At 36.6% G+C, this 23,025-nt stretch overlaps 1 protein-coding gene across 1 annotated transcript in view; it reads right to left on the reverse strand.

The window, feature by feature from the left end:
* The window catches only part of FAT4 (FAT atypical cadherin 4), a 186,797-nt gene that overhangs the window by 33,046 nt on the left and 130,726 nt on the right, over window positions 1-23,025 (reverse strand). The window contains exons 9-11 of the mRNA XM_010860260.1: window positions 16,906-17,156; window positions 10,534-14,883; window positions 387-491 (exon numbers count right to left, since the gene is read on the reverse strand). Coding sequence (XP_010858562.1) covers window positions 387-491; window positions 10,534-14,883; window positions 16,906-17,156 — 4,706 coding nt within the window. The remainder of the gene's footprint in view (window positions 1-386; window positions 492-10,533; window positions 14,884-16,905; window positions 17,157-23,025) is intronic.

Here is a 23,025-nt window from a genome sequence, read left to right on the forward strand (position 1 = left end):
CAAAAGCAAAACAAAATGTTTCAACTATTCTCAAAGATTTTAGTAGAGAATGATGTTAAATTGCACTTAAAGGATGTTTCATTTGATAGGCTCTAGGCTAAAAAGCAGACATTCATGAGGTTTTGTGAGGAAATGTCCTGAAGAAACAACCTCAGATTTAATTATCTTGGACAGATTATTTTTCTAGTAAGGATCAAAACAATATATTCAATGGTATTTCCATAATTAACTTAGAAAATATTAAACCTTTGAGATTTTCCTTTAATAAGACCTCCTGTGTGAAACTATTAATGTTTTCTTAGTCACTCCATGACACAATGAAATAAAACTACTAAACTCTGCCAAAATAGGTTGATATTTTGTACCAACCACTAAATTATACTTACCAAACGGACAATGACAATAGTAGGACTCCACACCACTTTGACAGGAACCACCATTAAAGCAGGGGTTACATTCACAGTAATTGACTGAAGATTCACACATTTTCCCTGAAAAGTATCAAATTCATTTTAAAAAATGTACATAAATACATTAACACCATTTCTGCATAACCATATGTAATAATGTATCCTGAGAGATCCTATCGTTGGAGAAAAGAAATACAAGAACAGTATACTTGTCATGAGTACATTGGAATATTGTATTAGAGTTCAGTCTTATTTAGTTGCCCTGTTGTAAAGATGTACATTGTAATATTTAGCAAGGAATTTGCATAATTATCTTGGAAAGAACTACTGTTTTCAGGGAAATCACAAATGGTGAACATATTTAAATGTTTTCACTGAATTTATTTTCTCTTGTCGATGCCACTTCATTTTTTATATAGTATAACTAGAAAGCTGAAACTTTTACATTATAATTTTCACCATAGAGACTTCCTTAACACAGATTTTTCAAAGGTAGGAATGAATCTCATTTAGCGTATTTGCCAAATTACAATTCTTTCATTCTCGAGAAATATTCCTTAACTTTGACACACATGTTGTAAAGCGGAATCAAAAGTAATAAAAACCCATCAAACATTTTCAAATGCTTAGGAAGATTTATTCTTAACTATAGATTACGTATGTATGCTTTGTCTTTTTTTCTAAAATAATAACACCTAATCAGCATATATTTCAGTGTATAAAGACTTTTCATGCATTGTTTTGTTCACTGAATCAGTTAATATTGACTGAATGTCTATTATGGGCCAGGCATGCTAAAAGATGAAGGTGTAACAGTCAAAAAGTAGACAATGTCTTTCCACGGTATCTCCATTTTAGTGGGGAAAATTGATCCGTAAAATAGGAAACATTTGTATTTCACAGGTGGAGGAGAAGAGGTTTTTGGAGGGTAATCCCTTGCCTAAAAAATTATAAAACTATGATATCGACCATTGTAGGTCTGCTCCGAAATCTAGGTTTCAGACAGCTATGATCAAATAATTAATCACTTAGTAGGCAAAATTTAAGGTATAAGGCTAGTCCCATCTGTGTTTTGTTATTCTTGTGATGGTGTATGGGTTTTTTATGCAAATATAAATTTATTATAATACCACTACTCTGTAACTGTAGATTATTATAATATCATATTTGTTAGAGTAGTTTTTAGTTTTCCAATCTTAAGAAATGAAATCAGATGTTTCTTAATTTCCCAAGAAATTAAATATTTCTTAGAGTTCTTAATTTCCATTCATTGGTAGGAGGGAGAGTTTATTTCTGAAAAGCTATTTCCTACTTCCCAGCATGACTGCACTAATGCCTTTGTTAAATGTCTCATGAAAGCACGTAGTTTTATCTACACAACTAGACAATGTTGTGCATAATCTATTTCATCATAATAAATTAATAAATATGCTTGGAACACAAAGTTTTTATTTAATTTAGTTCTGATATTGTGTCTTGATTATGTAGCCACACTTGGTCTGGTTTGAAATTTTAAGGGAGTCAGGTTTGATGACACTGCTAACTGAACATAATTCTCCATATCATAGTGTCATAAACAACATTTTTCCTTTATAAATAAATTTGGGAACCACATCTTGCAAGACAAAACAGTACAATTTCAGAATACCTTCCTATTTTAAGGGGAAATAATGAAAAATAAACAAGTTACCAATCTAGAAGCACAGAAATGAAGTGTTAAGTATTTTTGTAATGGGTCATACTGGAAAAACAGGGAGGACAAATTTATTCTAAACTCATACAAACTATCTCATCAGAGAGCTGCTCTGTCATGGGAGAACCCTTTTCTCTAGTGTTTTCTAAGTGGATTTGTCACAGATTGTTCTAGAGAAGTGTATTTTTTCCCCTAATACAGTATCTGTGTCACTCAATAGAAAATAAAATAAGATCTACTGACTATACTATTCATTATCTAGTTAGTATTAAGAAAGTCACATCCCACTCCATCCATTTTTTTTTTCTCACATATGCTATGACACTCATTAAGAATTTTTATTCTTTTCCTTTCTTTTTTTTGGAAACTTTATTTTAGAGCTGTGTTAAAAGTAGCAAGTAATAAAGCTATAGATTAATATTCTTTGTAGGTACGGTTAGTAAACATTCATATTGTAAACAGATATATGTAGGTTACAAAAATCACAAACTTTACTTCTTGAAGACTGGAAATGGGGAACAAAGGCTAATCACTTTAGGGTGGATAGCCATGTTCACTTACTCAAATATTTTGACATATGTTCTCTCCAAGAAAAATGTATGAGTATTAAAACCCAATCATTGATCCTACAAATCTCAACTTGTTTGAATCCTGTTGGAAAAGACCACCTTAAATTTTGGTTTAAAAAAAAAATAACCAAAGAAATTTTTAAAAATTATATAAATTAGTTCTCTTATTTACCCTTTACAAAATAAGATTTTAACAAAGACATCTGAGTTTAATTCAAACTATAAATTATTTCTGTTAGTCCAAAGTGAGATGTGGAAAGAAACCTCAAAATAAAGACTTACTCATGTATTAAAACATACAGTGACTACCTAAATAGAAGCAGATACAAACAGAAAATGCTAGTTTGAGAATGGATCTTTTAAAAGCTAAACTAAACTATCAGTAGAATTTGATTCTTTAAGTAAACAATATAAATACACACTGGCTGGAGAAAAAAAATTCAGTCTTTTATTTGACAGTTTACTTTAAGCCAGAGTTTTATTTTCTTATTCGTCAAAAATTTAAGAAATAACTTTTCTACGGGTTGTACAAATGAATTTAATGTTGAGTTTGGGTAAAATAGCCTTATTTGTTGGTATTAGAGCATGGTGTTAGAGTATGTATTTACCAAAATAATGGTAAATTATTTACCATTAAAATCCAGTTTGAGTACTCTATTTAATGAGTAATATTTTTATTTTACAATTATTATCAAAGAGCTTGCCATACTACATTTAAAGATACAGTTTGAAACTCAATGTTGCAATTTAAGTTATTATTAAAAAAACTTTTTTTGTTTATGTGACGGAGAGAGGTCCTAATTTTACTTTGAATCAACATAAAGCCTTTAAATGCATTATTCAAGGGCTTGGAAAGTTTATGCTCTATTACCCAATTCAAAGTTAGCAACAAATTCTGTATTGTTCTGCACACATTTACCTACTTAAATGTTAGTGTTGATGGCATAATGAGTATCAGAGAATGCTGCAGTTTGAATTACTCTAACATGCTTCTTGTACAAAAAATCTGCTGTGTTGTGCACTGTGAAACAAAATCTTGCATCATTAACTTAGTGCTGCAAGTCAATTAACAATATTTGCCATTGCCTTGAGGCTTGAAATATGCTGATGGGGCTTGCACAAAGAGAGGCATTTATGTCTCTTGAACTCAAGGAGTCTTTTTCTATTAAGATATGTTAACTGTCAGAGCAGCTGTTTAGAGGAATAAACTGATCTCATTGCTTTGATATTCATCAATTAACGGTGTTGATATTCATTATTTATTATAGATAGCTTCAGGACATGTAAGCTCCTAGCACATGGAGAAGAGGAATTGCTAAAGATGAAAATGAACGCATAATAGGAGGCAAAGGTATATTCAAACTTATCAAGATTACAGTTTAAACTTACAGGAGAAAGTTAGCATGTGTCTTCATGTTCTGGGGCAGAAGGTGTGATGAAATGTTGAACATAAATCGAATATGTGATCATCTATGATCTTTTCCACAAGGATATGTATTCAAGTTTCACTTGTTCCAATAGCATATTTTAATGTTACATTAGAGAAAGTTTAGGGCTTCCCAAGTGGCTCAATGGTAAAGAACCTGCCTGCCAATGCAGGATCTCCTGCAGGAGACCAGGTTCAATCCCTGGGTCAGGAAGATCCCCTGGAGGAGGAAATGGCAACCCACTCCAGTATTCTTGCCTGGGAAATCCCATGGACAAAGGACCCTGGTAGGGCTACAGTTCATGGGGTCACAAAAGAGTTGGGCACGACTGAGTGACTAACACTTAGAGAAAGTTGACCTAAATTTATTCTAACTTGTTAAATTGAGCCACCCAATGGAGCTATGATTTCTGATATCCCATAGTTTGTGTAGGCTTCAATTTAATAGCTTAGGTCATGTATGTTAGATGTTTAGTCGCTAAATCATGTCTGACTCTCTTGTGACTCCCATCGACTATAGCCCGCTAGACTCCTCTGTCTATGAGATTTCCCAGGAAAGAACACTGGAGTGTGTTGCCATTTCCTCCTCCAGGGGATTTTACTGACCCAGGAATCAAACCAGGAGACTCAAGTCTCCTGCATTGGCATTTAGGAATTTTACCACTGAGCCACCAGGGAAGACCATATGTTATTAACAGATACCACAAATAATATTTTTCCGTCTCTTGTATTTATAGACAGAGAAGAAGGAAAACCATGTGGAACTAACAAGTCCATTTTTATTTAAACTGACTATTTTCTTAACAAATATAATTCCATAATATATACATGCTATTTATTCTGAATGTTTATGCTTATAAGCTTTTTTATTATTTTGGTAGAAAGTAGTTGTTTTTTTGCATGAGATGTAAATGTTTCCTATTATTATGAAAGGCACTATGAAAAGAGCTCATCTAAATTTCTTGATCAATTAGCATTATGGTTTTTCATGTGGAAACAAAGCAAAATATTATGCTTAAATAAGGGTTGCTAGCACTAAAGGCAAAAAGGAAAAAAAAAAACTGTTTTCCTTTATATTTTAAAATATATACAAATATGATCTAGATGTGACTACAAATAATTATATAATGATACACATAATATCTATGATGTTTACTAATACAAATTGACTTTCCATAGAAATTAGAAGTTTCTAGACTAATAGACCCTGTTATTAATGTTTTAATAGAGTTAATGTATCATTTGAGGTAAATTGTGTAATTCCACTCTTGGAAACAAAATCAAAATAAGAACTGAGCTCTTTACCAATCTTCTATGAACAACTCTTCTGCATTTCAGAGAAATTTTCATTTCATGTCTATCCAGTAAAGTTTGTTTATACTCTTTGGTTTCCAGGTCACATGATCATTGACAACGTTAAAATATGACTGCTGTGATTTCTGAAAGAATGACTCTTAGTTACAACTCCCATTTTCGTGAAAGCAAATGTTTGCCAAGTTTCTTGGTAAAATTACTATGCGCGACCTGTAAATAACTTTACAGGCCTGGAAAAAAATTCCTTTTTATACTGTCAAGTGACATAAAAGTGATGAATGGACAAATCTCATCCTCCCCTGAAATATCAGGACTTACTAGAGAGCATAGAAAAACCTCCCCCTCTGGGAATACACTCCTGGAATTACTCCAAATACACACCTAAAATGCATCCAGATGTGTGAAAGTGAAGAGGAAAGGGTAAAGGGGCTCTGAACTAATTCTGTTAAGAGAGACCCAGATTTGGAAATAAGTTCCATATCCATGCTGCCTTCTCTAATGTCATTCATTACTATGAAGGATTGAACGCAGGGTGTGCTGAAAACAGAAAACCTGGGAGCAGGAAGACAAATGCTATGTGGCTACTGGCTATAATTGTACTTTCTAATTAGTGTTCTAGTAAACACAAGAAACTTTCATTTGTACAGGAAATGAAATACTAGGTTTGTAGTTAGACTGATGTTTTCCTCCAGGATTCCCTGAACTTCTGAGGCATAAATAAAATGAAAGATATTTTCTTTTGATTTACTGGGGCATATTGATAGTTGATTCAATTTCTTATACTATTAAGCTTTGTGAAAATCTAGACCTTAATTTTTCAGATGTTCTATACTATGCTATAATGTATTCATCTTGTCTAACATACTCTATGTCTAGCTAATCAAAGCCCCATTGAGTGATATAAAATTAAATTATAAGAAAATGCTCTTAACAATGAAATGAAGTGATTGTAATGGAAGATGAAGTCTCACTATTTCTTTTTTCAGTTTCTTTTTGGTTCTTTTTCTAGTAACAAAGAAAAACTGATCTGAGAAACAAGGTATACAAATAAATTTGTTTTCTCTAAAGTTCTCTAAATTCATTAAATAAAAGTATTCTTATTCCATGTATATGATGTGACCCTATCATCACAAACCTAAAAATAAAAAAATAAATATATCAGGAATATTATGGCAATAGGAATAATAACTATATCTCTTCTTATCTTTTTGTTGTAATCATTCCACAATTTTCATTTTTATACTTGCATCTTTACAGGATGTTCTACACAAAAATTCCCTGTTGAGCTAACATTTAACCATTCCCTGTGAGGGATGCTTAGGGTAAGTCTCTCAGCTTCCCTCAATTCATAAACATTTACTTTTCTAATCTTTAGCACAATTTCTAACTTCACATGAAATATTCAGGTGTGTGTGTGTGTGTGTTTAAGACAGAGATGGGGCAGTGGCTGGGAATTCTTATAAGCAGGAAGTTCATAAACTCTCACAGCTCCAATTTGTAATACCACAGACTTTAAGAATCACTGAAAAAATTGTAGTGAAAGTCCACAAAAATAGAGTAGGAAAATATAGGTGCTTTGAAAGAATTCTGATGATCCAAAAAATATCTGAATACATACAGACTTTGAAGACGGCTTCACTATAGTACTTAATGTTAACAGAAGTAAAATTTAACCAGAATGAATATTTAAAAATTCATTCTGTGAGGTACACTTGTGCTTCAGTATGAATTGTGTCTTACGGCTTATTAGCTTTGATTGGTTCTTTAAGACATTTTAGTGCATTAGCTCTACATTTCTAAGTCAGGTTACCTGGTAAAGACTAGCTGGAAGAAAAGGAACTCAAAATGATATTTGAGGGATTACCTCTCCAAACAACATTAAATATGTATTATAAATATGTATTAATACATTTAAACAATGCATTTCTAATTTAGTGTGTGGATTAACAATTTGTCACCATGATTTTTGATATACTGTTTGTATATCAAAATAGTACAAAGAAATGCATAACAAAACAAAGAAATAAAACTATCAGACTTTACTTAACTGCCTGTTTTGCTGGATGGCCTATATATATAGAATTTGGAAACAAAGAATTATATTAAATAAAAAATACAAGATTTACATGAAGTGTTCAACCGCATGCTTATTTATATCACCCCTGATCAACTGGATTATCCACAGTTATGCAAATGGAAACTGAAGTGAGCTATGAGGAGGGACAGTATGTAAAATTAATACATTACTTCAAATGACTTCCTTACAAAAAAAGGTTATGATGGTTGTGATCCAGCTTTGGCAGCTCCGTCCCTAGAGTCACCAGAGCATAGGTTCAGCTTCCTACAGTGTAAAGTAGGGGCAATAATAAGATCTTTCTATGTCAGACATTATCTGTTGACACTCAGATTCACTTGTATCTTTCCATACTGTCGGGGCTGGAAGTTAGAAAACTATCATCTTTCCAGACTCCCTTCCAGCAGGACTGAGGTTCAGTTTGTGCCAGTGGGTGAGAGTTGAATGATAATCTGAAGGGTAAAAAGAAAGCAGTCACTGTTCTGGGAATCACCCACTACAGCCCTGCAAAGGTGACCAGGAGTGCTTTCTGGAAATACTTGCGATGTCTTTATGGCTGAGGTTACTGGTGAATTTTCCTGACTTCCATACTTAGCCAGTTTGAAGCTTCTAATGCATGTCTCAGAGAGATGCTGTGCAGTTTAAGTAGAATAAAGGACAAAAAATTCTAAGAAGGCTCACATCACAGGCTCACCATAATATTCTCTAGCAAGTGCAGATCAAAGTATGATGAGGTATGACAGGCGTTTAAAGAGCAGAGGATCTGGAGTAAAGCTTATCATCAAAACTCAGCTCACTTTCTTGAGCCGTGCTGGAGGCAAGTCATTTACCTGTATTCTCTCTAAGATCTAATTTGTTGTCTTTCAATCAGAAGGATAAGAATATTCATTTAATAGATTTGTAAGAACTAAATAACTAAATGAATAATAATGTCTGTGATGCAAGGAACTTTAAGCAGTATTGCAATTAGCCATTTGATAAATGCTATTAATATTTCATAATGAAGGCCGGGTATGCTTAGAAGTTTCAACAACTACATTTAGAAAAGGATGCAGTGTATGTTTAAATATAATGAAACAAATAAAGAAACAAACTAGAGAGGAGTAAAGCGAAAAGGCTAGTTCTATGCCCCATGCCTTAAGCAACATTTCTGCTGAGATTAGCATATGTGTCTCGCTCACACTCACGTCATTTTCCATCTCCCCATGTATTACCTAATGCAGTTACCCTTTCTTCATTCTAGGATTAAGTGTAAACTCACTCTAGGTGTGAAATAGTGTATCATACTAAAATGGAACTAATAAATAATCTTTATTGTTGAATTCACAATAGAGGAAGTCATTTGGAGAGGCTGGGGGTGGGAGAGGTGGATGATAGACTGAGAAAGGTTTTCTGGAAATCCTGAACTCATAACATGTATGTAACCCTGTAATTCATAACTGTAAGAGTACAACTCTGGTAAGTCTTATGCCTACCTTCTGCCTCTGAGGCTTGCCTTTACAGAAATTCTATAGCATACCTCTGTATCAACCATTATATTAACACTACTACTAAAGCTACTAATTAGCATTGCTATTTATTGAAAGTTGGAATCTGTGCTAGATATTTTACAAATATTATTTGTACTCATTACAACAACCCTAAAAGATAAGTAACTATGACTATTCTCATTTTATATATGGGGGAGTTGAAAGCGAGCAAGATTAGGGGACTTCCCAAAAGCTATAGATAAATCAAGTTTTGTCAAATCCCCTGATTCTTTCCATACATATGTTTGCTGCCCCTTTTCTTCATTTATATTTTAAGGACATTATTTTGTCAAAAGATAAAGCTTATATGATCTGCTTTGGCTTATTCAAACTTGCTGTAAATAATCATCAAGTGATTCAGTTCTCCAAATATAAAACCATGAAGGATACACACGATAGGCTTCATTTAAAAATATTATATACAAATACAATTATCTTAAAAACTTCTTTTAAAATAGTATTCTACAATATACTTACAAAAATTTAAAAAATATATCCTGGTTTTACCTATTTTACTGTACTTTACACTGAGTTAATAAACACCACAGGGCAACCCAATGTAACATGTATGTACTAAAAAGGTATAGTGTACAAATTATAGAAAAGAAATTGTCTCTCCTCAAACTTATCTACAGCATAAATGTATACACATTTGAAGGTACACTAACCACAGATCAGTTAATAAATAGATGATGGATAGATAGATAAGTAGGGCTAGAAACAAAGATCTATTTATAAGCATATATCATGTTCTATTAGAATGACAAACAGTAGTCAAATAATTTCTCTATATATTTAATTCTGCTCCCAAAATATCATGGTATATTGTGACTCAGTTTTGCTCTCACTAACCTGAGAAATCAGCCAATGATACTTTCTACCCGACTATTAGAAATAACAAGGCATTTAGATCTCAATCTAAATTACAACTGTTGCTTCATCTCTTCACAGTGTGGGTCAAATTTCAATAATCATAGTGATAATTATGGTGAAAATCATAAAATTGATGATGATAAAATAATTTACAACAATTACAGTTCTTTAGAACACAAAATAGTCCAGATTTTATACCTTAAATACACCATGTCCTTTAACTTTAGAACACTTTTTTGAAGATAAGATGCTGTTTTTGCTCTTGTACAAGACACTCAGTAGCTGGACTGAGAATTTAAACTCCGAATGAACTGCATAAGCTCACATCCCGACTCTACAACAAATCAACCGAATCACCTTAGACAATCAACTCAATTTCTCTCTACTTTTCTTAAGAAAAGTTTTCTTTTCTTAAAGCTTGTAAAATCATTATGCCTACCACTTGTCAGGTTTCTCCTGAGAAGTGAAATTAATACAGATAAAGTTCCTAGAACAGTGTCTGGCCAACAGTAATCGCTTAAAGCATTTGCTATGATTCTGCCTATTCTTTACAGAAAGCCATTTGAAGATGACAAAGTTCATAGCTTTCTATTATACTTGATATGACTAGAATCTTGGGTGGGCAAAAAAAGAACACCATCATACCTGTGTATCCAGTTTTGCAAACACAGTTGAAGCCTCCTGGAAAGTTCTGGCAAATGGCACCGTTCTTGCAGGGACTAGGCAGGCACTCGTTGATGTCTCGCTCACAGGCCCGGCCGGTGAAGCCATCCGGGCAGCTGCACGAAAACCCTCCCACTAAATTGTGACAGGTCCCACCATTGTGGCAAGGGGATGGAAGGCATTCATCTATGTCAATTTCACACCAGCTGCCTGTATAGCCCGGCAGACACTTGCATAAGAAAGGCTGCAGAGGTTCGTTTGCCACGATGATGACTGGAAGGCTCTCATGGCTCTTCAATTCAGTGCTCACGGCTAGCCTCCTGACACAGCTCCCTCCGTTCTGACATGGGCCAGGAGCACAGGAGTCGTGATCCACAGACTCCACCTTCACTCCGCTCTGCCTCAGGAGGATCTCCTTGATGCTTTCAAAGAAAGTGGCTACACCACTGGGATTCACATACTGATTGTGGTTTCGCTTCACAGCTGCCAAAAGAAACGTTCTGTTGTGCCCTTCATAAGCCCCATACAGTTGCACAGCGGTCCCGAGGCCCGTCAGCTGTGAACTGGCAATGCGCAAGAAATGAAGGTAGTGGTTGGTCAAGAAGTCCTTCACAGTCGGTACACCAAGACGCAGTAGGATGCTGTTATCCACTGTCGCGTTGGAAAATCCCGTGAAGAAAACTCGGATGTTGCTGGTGACTGTGCTGTGGACGCCATCGTTACTAAGGACAGTCAGATCAAACGTGCCATCTGTGGACCTCGGCTGGGAGCTCAGATCACAGGTGCCCCTTGGAATACTGAAGAGGCTGGTCACTCCCGAGGTCAGGGAGCAGTGGAAGGTGTCTAACACATCGGGATCCTGTGGCTTCACGGAGCCTAAAACCCCACCAGGAAACAAGTTACCATAATAATTAACAAATATCTCCACCGTCCGAGACTGCGATGGGTTGTCATTTTGGTCTATGACTGTGATATGCACGGTCCCCGTGGAAGACATCTGAGGCACGCCAGAATCCCTGGTAACCACGGACAGATAGAAGTCGGAGATCTGCTCTCTGTCGATCTCTCGGGTGGTGCTCAGAACTCCCGCAGTGTTCAGACTGAAATAATTGGTGGCAGGACCTGTGCTCAGCAGATAGTAGGTAAAGGGGCCTTGATTGGGAGGGAGATCGGGATCGGTGGACTGAAGGGTCATCACCAGAGTTCCTGGGCGTTTGTTTTCCATCACTTCCCCCTCGCTGATGGTCAACATAGGCCCGTTATCGTTTATATCTTCCAGGATGACTAATAAGGAGGCACTTCCAGTAGCGGAGGGGGTCCCAGAATCCACAGCCAAAACAGTGAGATTATAGATAGGTAGGGTTTCTCGATCTAACTCTGCAGTAACGGTGATCTGTCCTGTCTGTGGATTAATGGAAAAGGCACCATTTTCATTCCCTGATCCAATGAAGTAAGAAAACCTACTCCAGCTGGGAACAGAGTCTGAGTCGAAGGCACTGACAAAGGTCACGTGAGTCCCCGTGGGCACCCCTTCACTGATCTGAACGCTGTAGATGTTTAGACTAAAAACGGGGGGGTCATTGGCATCAAGCACAGTGACATTCACAGTGACCTCATCTATGTCTGCACCCCGAATGCTGCCAAAATTCTTGGCCAGTACCTTCAAAGATACCCTTTCTTCTTTTTCTCTATCAAGAAGTCCAGACACATAAATCTGTCCCGTCTTCTTGTTGATCTGGAAACCCTTCTTTCTACTGTTACCAAAAATCAAATAATGAACCTCCCCATCACTGCCCAAGTCACGGTCACTGGCAAATACTTCTCCAACAATAGTACCTGTAGGAGCTGCTTCTGAGATTTCAAAGTAGTAAAGTTTGGAAACAAAACGAGGCACGTATTCATTTGTCCCTTTTAATTGGATATTAACAGTGGCAAAACTGCACCTCTCCTCATCGGGGACATTGAAAGCTTTCACAGTAAGGTGGTAGCTCTGCTTGGTTTCAAAATCCAAGAAGCCTTGAGTGGTGACGACTCCAGTGTTGGGGTCAATGACAAAGAGGTCACTATCAGATGACTGTATAGTGTAGGCGATCACAGCATTGGTGCCAGAGTCAGCATCTGTTGCATTTAGGTGGATAACTGTTGTCCCACTGGGGGCATTTTCCAAAACAGTGGGGAAATATTCATCAGGGAGAAATACTGGAGAATTATCATTCACATCAATCACATTTACAGTCACACTGCAGTAACCAGTCCTTGAGACCCATCCTCCGTCTGTAGCACTAACAGTCATCTCATGTTTCTGGCAGAGCTCATAATCAAGGGCTTTAGCGAGTGTTAATACACCTGTGGAGGAGTTGATTGCAAAGATGCCTTCTTCATTTCCTGAGGAAATACTGTACCTAATTAAGCCATTCATAGCTGTGTCTCTATCTCTCGCAGAAACAGTTCTAACAATGGCTCCAACACTATGGCTTTCAGGGATGGTTGCACTCATGTGACTTTGAGAGAATTCAGGTGTGTGGTAGTTTTCCTCCGTTACAATTATTTGAACAGTTGCTTGGGATGAAAGTGGAGGGTTTCCCTTATCTTTTGCGGTGACGGTGATCAAAAAGTTTTGATTCAGGTCAGATGTCAGGGGAACTGCTACTGAAATCCACCCTGTGTGATTGTCTAACTTAAATTTTCCCAAATGATTTTCATTCAAAATGAAATATTCCACTTCAGAATTCAAGCCAAAATCTTTATCATCGACTGCAGTAACTTTGATTAACTTCGTCCCAACTTTCACATGTTTGGTGACTGGAGTGAAATATTTAGTTTTAAGAAATTGTGGTGCATTATCATTACTGTCCACCGTATTTATGGTAACTGTTGTCTCACTAAGTAACGCAGGATTACCTCGGTCTGAAGAGGTCACTATAAAACTATGTCTGTTGATGTTCACGTTGCTGAAGCCACTGACATTTTGATATTTTAAGACCTGTTTATTGAAAATCTCTCCTGTGGAGGCATTAATCCTGAAGTACTCTGACTGAGATTTTATAAAATAAAACACTTGTCCATTTGATCCCTCATCAGGGTCTGTCGCAGATACCTGAGTCACTTTGGAGCCAATTTCAGTAAGTTCAGGGCAATCTAAATAATAGGAGGGTCTGCTAAATCTTGGAGCATTGTCATTGACATCTGTCACAAATATTGTGACATCTGTACTTACAGTCCATCCAGAGTCATGTGCAGAAACTCGGATTCTGTAACGGTCTGTGTCTTCTCTATTTAAAGGTCTACTAATTACAATATCCCCAGTGCTGGGATTAATGATAAATGGAAGACTTGTGTCCATTATAGAGTATCTACTAATTGCATTTACACCAATGTCTTCATCAGAAGTTGTGACACGTGTAACTGTGTACCCTAATGGGGAATTTTCAGGAACATGGGCACTGAATATTTGCGAAAACCTCGGGGCATTATCATTTTCATCTAAAATGTTAATGATGACTTTTACTGAGGTACTCTGAGAAGGGGAGCCTCTGTCTGAGGACTTTACAATAAGCACATACTGAGATATTTTTTCCCTGTCCAAAGGTCGAATGCTTCTAATTTCACCAGTGGCATGATTGATACTGAAACTGTGTTCTTTGTTGCCATTAATGATTTCATAATCCAACTGTCCATTGGGCCCACTGTCCTTGTCTACTGCAGAAACAGTGAGTATTTTTCGAGGAGAAAGGTTTTCTAATATTTCAGATACAAATGGATCTTCCTTAAAGACAGGAGGATTATCATTGACATCTAACACGGTTATGTCAAGTTTCTCATAGGAGGAGAAAGGAGGAAAGCCTCCATCTCTGGCTTCTATCCACACAACATATTTTTGTATCTTTTCAAAATCTAGAGGCTGACTTATGGAAACCTGTCCTGTTAACTGATCAATCTGGAGTGTGTTGCCAAGATTGCCACTTGCAATATAATAGGACAAAGGTTCTCCTCTCAAGGAAGACCCTGTTACAGTAGTGACCAGAGTGCCTACTGGTTGGTTTTCAGGAAACATGAAAGTCTGTTCTTTGGCTTTGACTTTAGGGAAATCTGCTTTGTTCACAAATCGAACAGTCACTGTGGTAGAATCTGTTTTGGGGACTGAGCCACCGTCTTTTACATAGACAGAAAATGTCACTTCTGAAGTGCCATTTAGTGCTCCGGCTGCCATAATAGCTCCTCTCAGTGTGTCAATGTGAAATTTTTCAGAGTTTCTACCCGAAAGAGAATAATGGAGTTCAGAATTTGGTCCAATATCAGCATCCGTGACAGTAACTGCAAAGACGAAGGAACCTATAAAAGAGAGAGTGTGCAGTTATAAATCACATGGGACCCCAATAAAACGTCTGATAGTAAGTTAAAACAGTATACTAAAACTATATAAAGCACTCTATTGCTACCTGATACAACTTTATTTTCTCACAATTACTAGAGGAGAACAGTATATCTTATATTGTCTCAAAATTTCCCCAGTCAAATCTACTTAACAGTAGTCTTCAGGGACTGACCTGCCATTATCTACCTAAAAGCCAGACAATCTATGGAATTTAATATTTTTCAGTGTACCTTTGAGAGAAGCACAGGGAAGAGCAAATATAGTCATTCCAAATTATAGTTCTTAGGAGAAAAATCTGTACATAACTTCCAACAAACACAATAATACATGAGTTCTGCTAAGAACTATGTTTTTGCCCAACAGAAAAAACACATAATTGCTCTATTATGTCTTAAAATACTTTGAATTACATTTTATGTAGTCATATAAACAAAAATAATATGCTTAAAAAATAATTGTCAATTCCTTGTGCCCACTGTTCTATGGGAAAAGTTTTTTAATCTGTGAGCTATTCTTATATGGAGATAAAGTATACATATGAATGTGTGTTTATATACATGTGTGTGTACTACAACAATTATACTACAACAATTGTGTATTATGTATACACAATACATATATATGAACAATTATAGTGTAGTAAGAAATAAGAATTGAAGAATGGACTCAATTTGGATTCCAAAAGTTAATGCTTGGGATTAAGGCCAAAGAGGAACAGACTGTAGAGGAGATAACGCTGAAAAGCTGCCATAAGGATATGCTTTTGATAGACTTATTCAGAAAACTTTCCCAAACCTGTACTCCTAGCCCTGCAGAAGAGTTTGTGACACAAGTGAAAAGTAGTCTAATTTTAAGAAGGCCAGTGATTCTGCTAAATTACAGTATGTTTAATGAGGGGGGAAAATGCCTAAGTCTTACTCACTTTGTATAGGCGATGTTATATTGCATCATTACACATTGGGTGAAACTAGAACCATGCCTGCTAGCATCATTTCAGCTGAAGGCCCACTCCAGGGATTCATGACTTTGATACTGGCTTTTTCTTTCAATAAAAAGTTGGCACAAAAATTTATGGATTTTATACTTTCAACTGGTAGCAACTAGACTCTCTCAAGTGAATAGAAGATCAAAATTCACTAGAGGCGAAATTGTGGATCTGTTTTTTTTTTTTTTTCCCCTCTCATTAAAAATATCTTAAAGGAGAGAAAATTAAATTAATTATAACTTCATTTATTTATTTTCCAATTTCAAAATCCATTTCAAAAATTACCAATGGCAGATGATTTGTGTAGTTCCTAGGAGAGTAGGACATTCTTCCCAAAGAAGCAAATAAACCCAAACTAAACTTAAAAGAGGGTTTGAAAGATAAATATATATTGTTAATGTGAACATGGTTCATTATTGGCTCCATACACATATTAATAGAAAAAACTTCATCCATTAAAACTAAGTTAAAAATATTTATAGCAGTAATTAACTAGAAGGATTATTTCAATAAACCTTTTGAAAATTTGTTTATGAAGCATTGGATAAAATATTAATTTTGTATGAATGAATACAGTTGAGAGCCTAGTACCTCCAAGATAATGTTTCAGGTATAATGTAAGGACATGGCATGAAAAATAGATAATGTCCTTCCTATCAGGGCACACACAAATTACATCTCAGGACAGAAACCTACTTGACTACAAAGTGAAATCTATTTTCATATTCACCAATATTCAATTAAAATTAAGAAATAGCACTAGGAAAGCTGTGGCAATTATGAAATCTTAAATACAATTGGTCTGAGAAGAAAAAATTAGTTTGCAAGAGTCAATGTTCCTTCAATTGCTTTAAGCTAGAGTTTAATTTTAGAGGATTTGCAAACTTTGGCTACATCAGAAATATACCTGTAGAAAAAATAGAAATGTAATTATAGGAAGTGCTCAATACATAGTTTTTATTTATCTGTGAGACATCAGAGGCGGTTTGGTTACCTGGCAGAGTAGGAGACGGGATGTGTGTGACATATGGGTGATGCTGAAATCTTGGTGGGTTGTCGTTGACATCAGTCACCGTGACGAGCACACTGGTAGAACTGGAAAGAGGTTCCGGGGACCCAGCATCACTGGCAACAACCACTAAAGTATAATTCTCTTTTGTTTCCCTGTCTAGCAATGCGCTGGTGATGATTTGTCCTGTGGATGGGTTGATGGTGAACTGAGAATTTCCACCAATGATCCTATAACTAAAACAGAGAACAGACATGGGCATATTTCTTCCAGCTTTAATGCTGCAACATCTATTTACTAGAATTTTAACGAGCAAGGCAGAAAAGTCAGGGAAAACATTACAAGTAAGATCACAGAACAATGAAAGAATATGCTAGTTCACATTTTATGTGAACATCACATTAACAGTCTTTATGGCAAGATGTCCTATGACCTCAAGCAGGTCTTCACAAGGTTTGTGAGCTTCCTAAATCATGCAAGTCCCTAGAATATACTCAGAAGACTATCATATTTTAAATAAACCAGCCTGAAAGCATAAATCAGGCTCTTGCTCTAATATTGTGGTCAGTGGCCAGGATCACAGATGAACATCTGTTAAATACATCTAAAAGGTATCTATCTGCTGTGTGCTGTAATATACCAGAAAAGATCAGTGGAAGGTCTTGTTCTCTAAAAACCAAACACTGTATATGACACATATTGAGAGTTGGACTATGAAGAAAGCTGAGTGCTGAAGAATTGATGCTTTTGAACTGTGGTGTTGGAGAAGACTCTTGAGAGTCCCTTGGACTGCAAGGAGATCCAACCAGTCCATTCTGAAGGAGATCAGTCCTGGGTGTTCTTTGGAAGGACTGACGCTAAAGCTGAAACTCCAATACTTTGGCCACCTCATGTGAAGAGTTGACTTATTGGGAAAGACTCTGATGCTGGGAGGGATTAGGGGCAGGAGGAGAAGGGAGCGACAGAGGATGAGATGGCTGGATGGCATCACCAACTCGATGGATGTGAGTCTGAGTGAACTCCGGGAGTTGGTGATGGACAGGGAGGTCTGGCGTGCTACGGTTCATGCGGTTGCAGAGAGTCAGACACGACTGAGCAACTGAACTGAACTGAACTGAACTGACTATCCAGAACAGCTCAAGAACTGATTATTCATACAGAGACATTCCTAGTTACTAATTCTCTCATTTGCTATTCCTCATATGGCCACACTGCTTTGCTTTCCTGTTGTAAGGAGTGGTATGACACCTTCATGGATATTTTGATGCTAACCAGATTGGTTAGTGGGCAGGAGTTTCCACTGAGAATAGCTTCTCTCTTCTTTCTAAAGAAAAGGCTATCTGTGTATATTTCTGAGAGCTCAGCTAGGAAAGAAGTAGCTAAGCTTGAAGGTTCAGAAGTTGGCTGTGGTCCAGAATGTTTTCTGTTGGAGGGTAGCGAGGAAATGAGGAAATGGATATCTTTCAAGTCTTCTCCTTCATGCCAACAAGCAAATGCCCTTATTGGAACTAACGGGTGTTTCTATAGTTTGCTTTGTGTCCATAAAAACATAGCAACAGCAAGTGTCTAATAGAAACAGCAGGAAAACTTTACATCGCAGCCAGTGCACATTCTTCCTATTAAGTTCATTGTTTAAAACAAACATTTTGGCACCTTCATCCTTCTTGAGAGACATCAGGAACTGTTAAGGAGCTACGTGTTCTTTTTTTGTTAAACAAAAGAGGTTCTGTAAAATGAGAGCTAAATAGATGGAGCATAGAGAGGGAGTTTGGTTGAGAACTGATTTCAAAATTGATAAAATACTTTGTATCACTCAGATTCGAACATCTTATGGCAACTTCACATGCAAGATCCGGAGTAAAAACAACAAAGACTGTATTTCCTGGACCAGAAGTGACTCCTCATAAAAGTACTATTACTGATTATTAACACCCTTACACAGTAGACAATACCTATTCCCGATATTAAAATAAAAATATCATAGGTTTGGAAGTTAGAAATTCAGGAGTCATGAAATAATCACATTGTCTTACCTTTTAGAGAAAGTCTGTAGAAACCTGGGTTATGAGAAATATGTGAGTTTATTTTGGGATAACTTAATAGGGAGAGAAAAAGTGCTTCATAGTGCCACAAGCTTTTTTTTATGACAGCAAAGGTCAGGGTTCAATCAAATATTTGTTCCCTTAAGCATTCACATATAAAAATAAGAAGGATACAAAAAGCATGCAAATTTGATTTGGATGTCTTGCATATGAGAACGTCATGGTATATTAGATTGAGCAATGTGTTGAAAGGCAAATGATGAGAGTTCTGGCCCATGCTGAACTCAATAATCCATAAAAGAACTTTGAACTGTAAAGTCTTTAGTCTTTATTTTATGCTATTGCACATAAGACTGTTTAAAAGTAGCTAATATATTTACTATTTTCAAAAAGTAAAGACTAAATTGTCATGTTAACATGTGGTTAGTTTTTTCTAGACTTTCTTTGTTTCTGAAATGTATGAAAAGTGCATCCTAAATATTAGATATCCTTTACTATCTCACAATATCTATAATACCAGTTTTAATCAAATTTATACTTGTAAGTTAAAAAAACAAGACAGAGAGAGAAAAGAAGCATATGTGACAATATAAAATGAACAGACTGCCAAGATCATATGCCTGGGTTTCCTCCACTTAATTTTTTTTTTTTTTTAGTTTTGGTTCACTTCTCATCTTTCATGAATCTCTGTACTGTTTCTCTGATCCAAATTAGTTTTCTGTATGGTTATGAACTTTATTAGATCAAGTCTTGTGCTACCTTCTAAAATCTAAACACCTATGCTTCTCTAATGGCTCAGATGGTAAAGAATCCGCCTGCAACACAAGAGATCCACGTTTGATCCCTAGGTCAGGAAGATGCCCTGGAGAAGGGAATGGCTACCCATTCCAGTATTCTTGCCTGGAGAATCCCCACGAACAGAGGAGCCTGGCAGGCTACTGAATGACTAACACTTTCATTCTTTCATGCTGTTCTTTAGTTTTGTAGCATCTTATTGTGTTCTTAGTATGTACTCAGCAGACAACAAGGATTTCACTTATTTCCTCATTTAAGCCTCAGAACCGTCCTAATAGTGTGGTTTTGTACTGGATTTTTACTTGATAAGGAATTTGAGTCTAAGGGAGGCTAATATAGTTGCACAAAGATGCATAAAGTCTATAAATGGCAGATGAAGACTTTGAACTTCTGTCTTTATGACCTCAACATGCACTTTTCCCATTATCCTACAGTAGAAGGAAGATGAGACACAGCCTGGGAGCCTTTAGGGGAGACACAAAATGCTGTAGCTCATGCTAAGCCCAAAAACAACTCTTGTGAAAGTGTGTTGATGTAGGATTGGTTTACAATGATTTAGTTCTTTATCGTATGGTACTAGTGTTAAAGAACCTGCCTGCCAATGCAGGAAACGTAAGAGACACATTTTTGATCCCTGGGTCAGGAAGGTCCCCTGGAGAAGGAAATGGGAACCCACTCCAGTATTCCTGCCTGGGAAATCCCGTGGACAGAGAAACCTGGCGGGCTACGGTATACGAGGTCTCAAAGAGTTGGACACGACTGAAGAGAATGAGCACACACACAGAGTTCAATGTCAAACCACAAAGATCTTCATTTATTTTCTGACTCAAGAAATTTACTGTTTCAAATTACTGGTATAAACAGATCATTATTATCTAAAATCTCAATCAATTGTTGCATTTGTAAAGCTGAATTATCCCCATTTGATTTTATGAATCTTTTTTTTAACCTCTTCCTGAGATTTACTACGATCATAAGGAACTGTGTTGTGGGCTGCTAGAATATGATGATCTAGTAATAGTTTAGAAACTGAACTCTGTAATATAATTCCCTTGGACATGAATTTTGATCTCACTCAAGTACTTAAATTCATAAAATTTCTTAAACTTTCTAAATCTTCTCTATCTATAAAGTATTATGCATGTATGTATTCCTTTCATTCGGTAGTTTTTGAGTGTCAAATGTAATTTCTTTTGAAAAGCACCTGGCATTGTAATTAGTATGTGACACAAATTCAAAATTTAGCTTTATGTTTATAACAGTATACACACTTAGCTACAATAAACTATCATTTTTAATCTATTATAATCCATCTTTATATTTGGGTGCATGCATGCATGCTAAGTTAATTTAGTCATGTCCAACTCTTGGCAACCCTATGGACTGGAGCCCACCTGGCTCTCTGTCCGTGGGGATTCTCCAAGCAAGAATACTGGAGAGGGTTGCCATTTCCTCCTCCAGGGGATCTTCCTGATCCAGGAATCAAACCCACGTTTCTTATGTCTCCTGCTTTGGCAGGCGGGTTCTTTAGATTCTCACCACCTGGGAAGCCCTTATATTTGGGTAAGATGAACTAACAGATAGAAACATGGATTAGGTAGGTAAAAAATTTCTGAACTCAAGCTTATATCCTAGATAGAAGAAAGATACATGAAAAAGTAAATGCAAAACCAGGCCATATATTTAAGTGCTATGTGCTCTGAAACTGCTCAGAAGCATTGTTTCAGGAATTCAGAAGACAAAGAGATTGCTTTTGACTAGAAAAGCCTTTCCTGGAGAACAGTAAATTTAGGTTAAGATTTAAAGGGGTTACTCACTTAAAAGAGTTACTCATCTTACAATAGGGCTTCCTCAGGTAGTGCAGTGGTGATGAATCTGCCTGCCAGGGCAGGAGATGCAAGAGACTCCCTGGGTCAAAGAAGATGCCCTGGAGTAGGAAATAGCAACCCATTCCAGTATTCTTGCCTGGGAAATCCCGTGGACAGAGGAGCCTGGCGGGCTACAGCCCATCGGGTCACAAAGAGTTGGTGGTGACTGAACACACACACATCTTACAATAGTAATGAAAAGGGAGAATGAAGGTATTCTAGGCTAGGAGTCAACAACTTGCTATAAAAGATCAGTAGCTATTTTAAATTAGTAAATATTTTAGTAAATATTAGTAATATAAGTAAATATTTTCAGCTCTTTACACCATCAGATCTCTGTTGCTGCATTCAGCTTGCCCTTGTAATGCAAAATTAGTCATAGACAATACACACATGAACAGGCGTGGCTATGTTCCAGCAACACTTTGTTTACAAAAGTAGTCTCTGGCTGGAATTTGGCCTGCAGGTTGTGTTTGGAGAACCCTGCTCTAGGATAGAGAAGGACTTGAACAGAGCCAGAATGCTTGGGAAAGCACAAATCCTTTTCCCAGAAGCAGAAAGTGATCCAGTGAGGCTGAATGTTTGGCTATACATTGAAGATTTGTGCAGAATAAACTTGGAGAGATGCTGGGGTCATTCATGGAGTGGCTGGAATATGCAAACTAGGCCTTATGCCCTAGGCAAACTGGAAGTTCAAAGCTTTTGAGGATGGGGGAGTTTCACTGTTAAAGCTGAAATACAGAGCAAGGGGGTTCATATTATTGCCATTGTTCTTTCATTCACTGACTGACTCTGCTTCATCCAAATTGCTTTGTACAGAGTTGAGAGGAATTATCATAAAATGTAAACTAGTCGTGTTACTGGCCACCTTAAAACATTTCAGTTGTTTCTCCAACTAGATGCAAAAAACAATGTGAATCTTCTCATATGGTATTCAAGGCTCATTCCTAACCCACACCAACCATACTGAATAGCTTTATTTTTCTGATGCTATGTTTTTGTATAGCTTTACCTTTGTGCCTGTTTCTGTCTTTGCTTAGAATGTCTTTAATCCTTTATTTGTTCATAAACTATTCCTCTGTCTTTCCAAAAATCATCGCTTCTACTTATTTCCTCAGGTTTCACTGACTATTGATTCCACACATGTTGTGTTTAAACTATGCTTGTTACAAGGTACTATAATTGTAATACAGCAAAATTACCTTCTATATTAAAGATTTCTCCTTATGAGAATGGAAGTGCTTAACTCCTCAGAACTTAACAAAGTACCTGGGATGTCGTAAGGGCTTCAAAATTATACAGGATGCATGCATGCTAAGTTGCTTCAGTCGGGTCTGACTCTGCGACCCTATGGACCATAGCCCACCAGACTCCTCTCTCTATGGGATTCTCCAGGCAAG

Source organism: Bison bison, unplaced genomic scaffold (assembly GCF_000754665.1).
Source record: "Bison bison bison isolate TAMUID 2011002044 unplaced genomic scaffold, Bison_UMD1.0 scf7180017864465, whole genome shotgun sequence".
Classification (NCBI taxonomy): domain Eukaryota; kingdom Metazoa; phylum Chordata; class Mammalia; order Artiodactyla; family Bovidae; genus Bison; species Bison bison.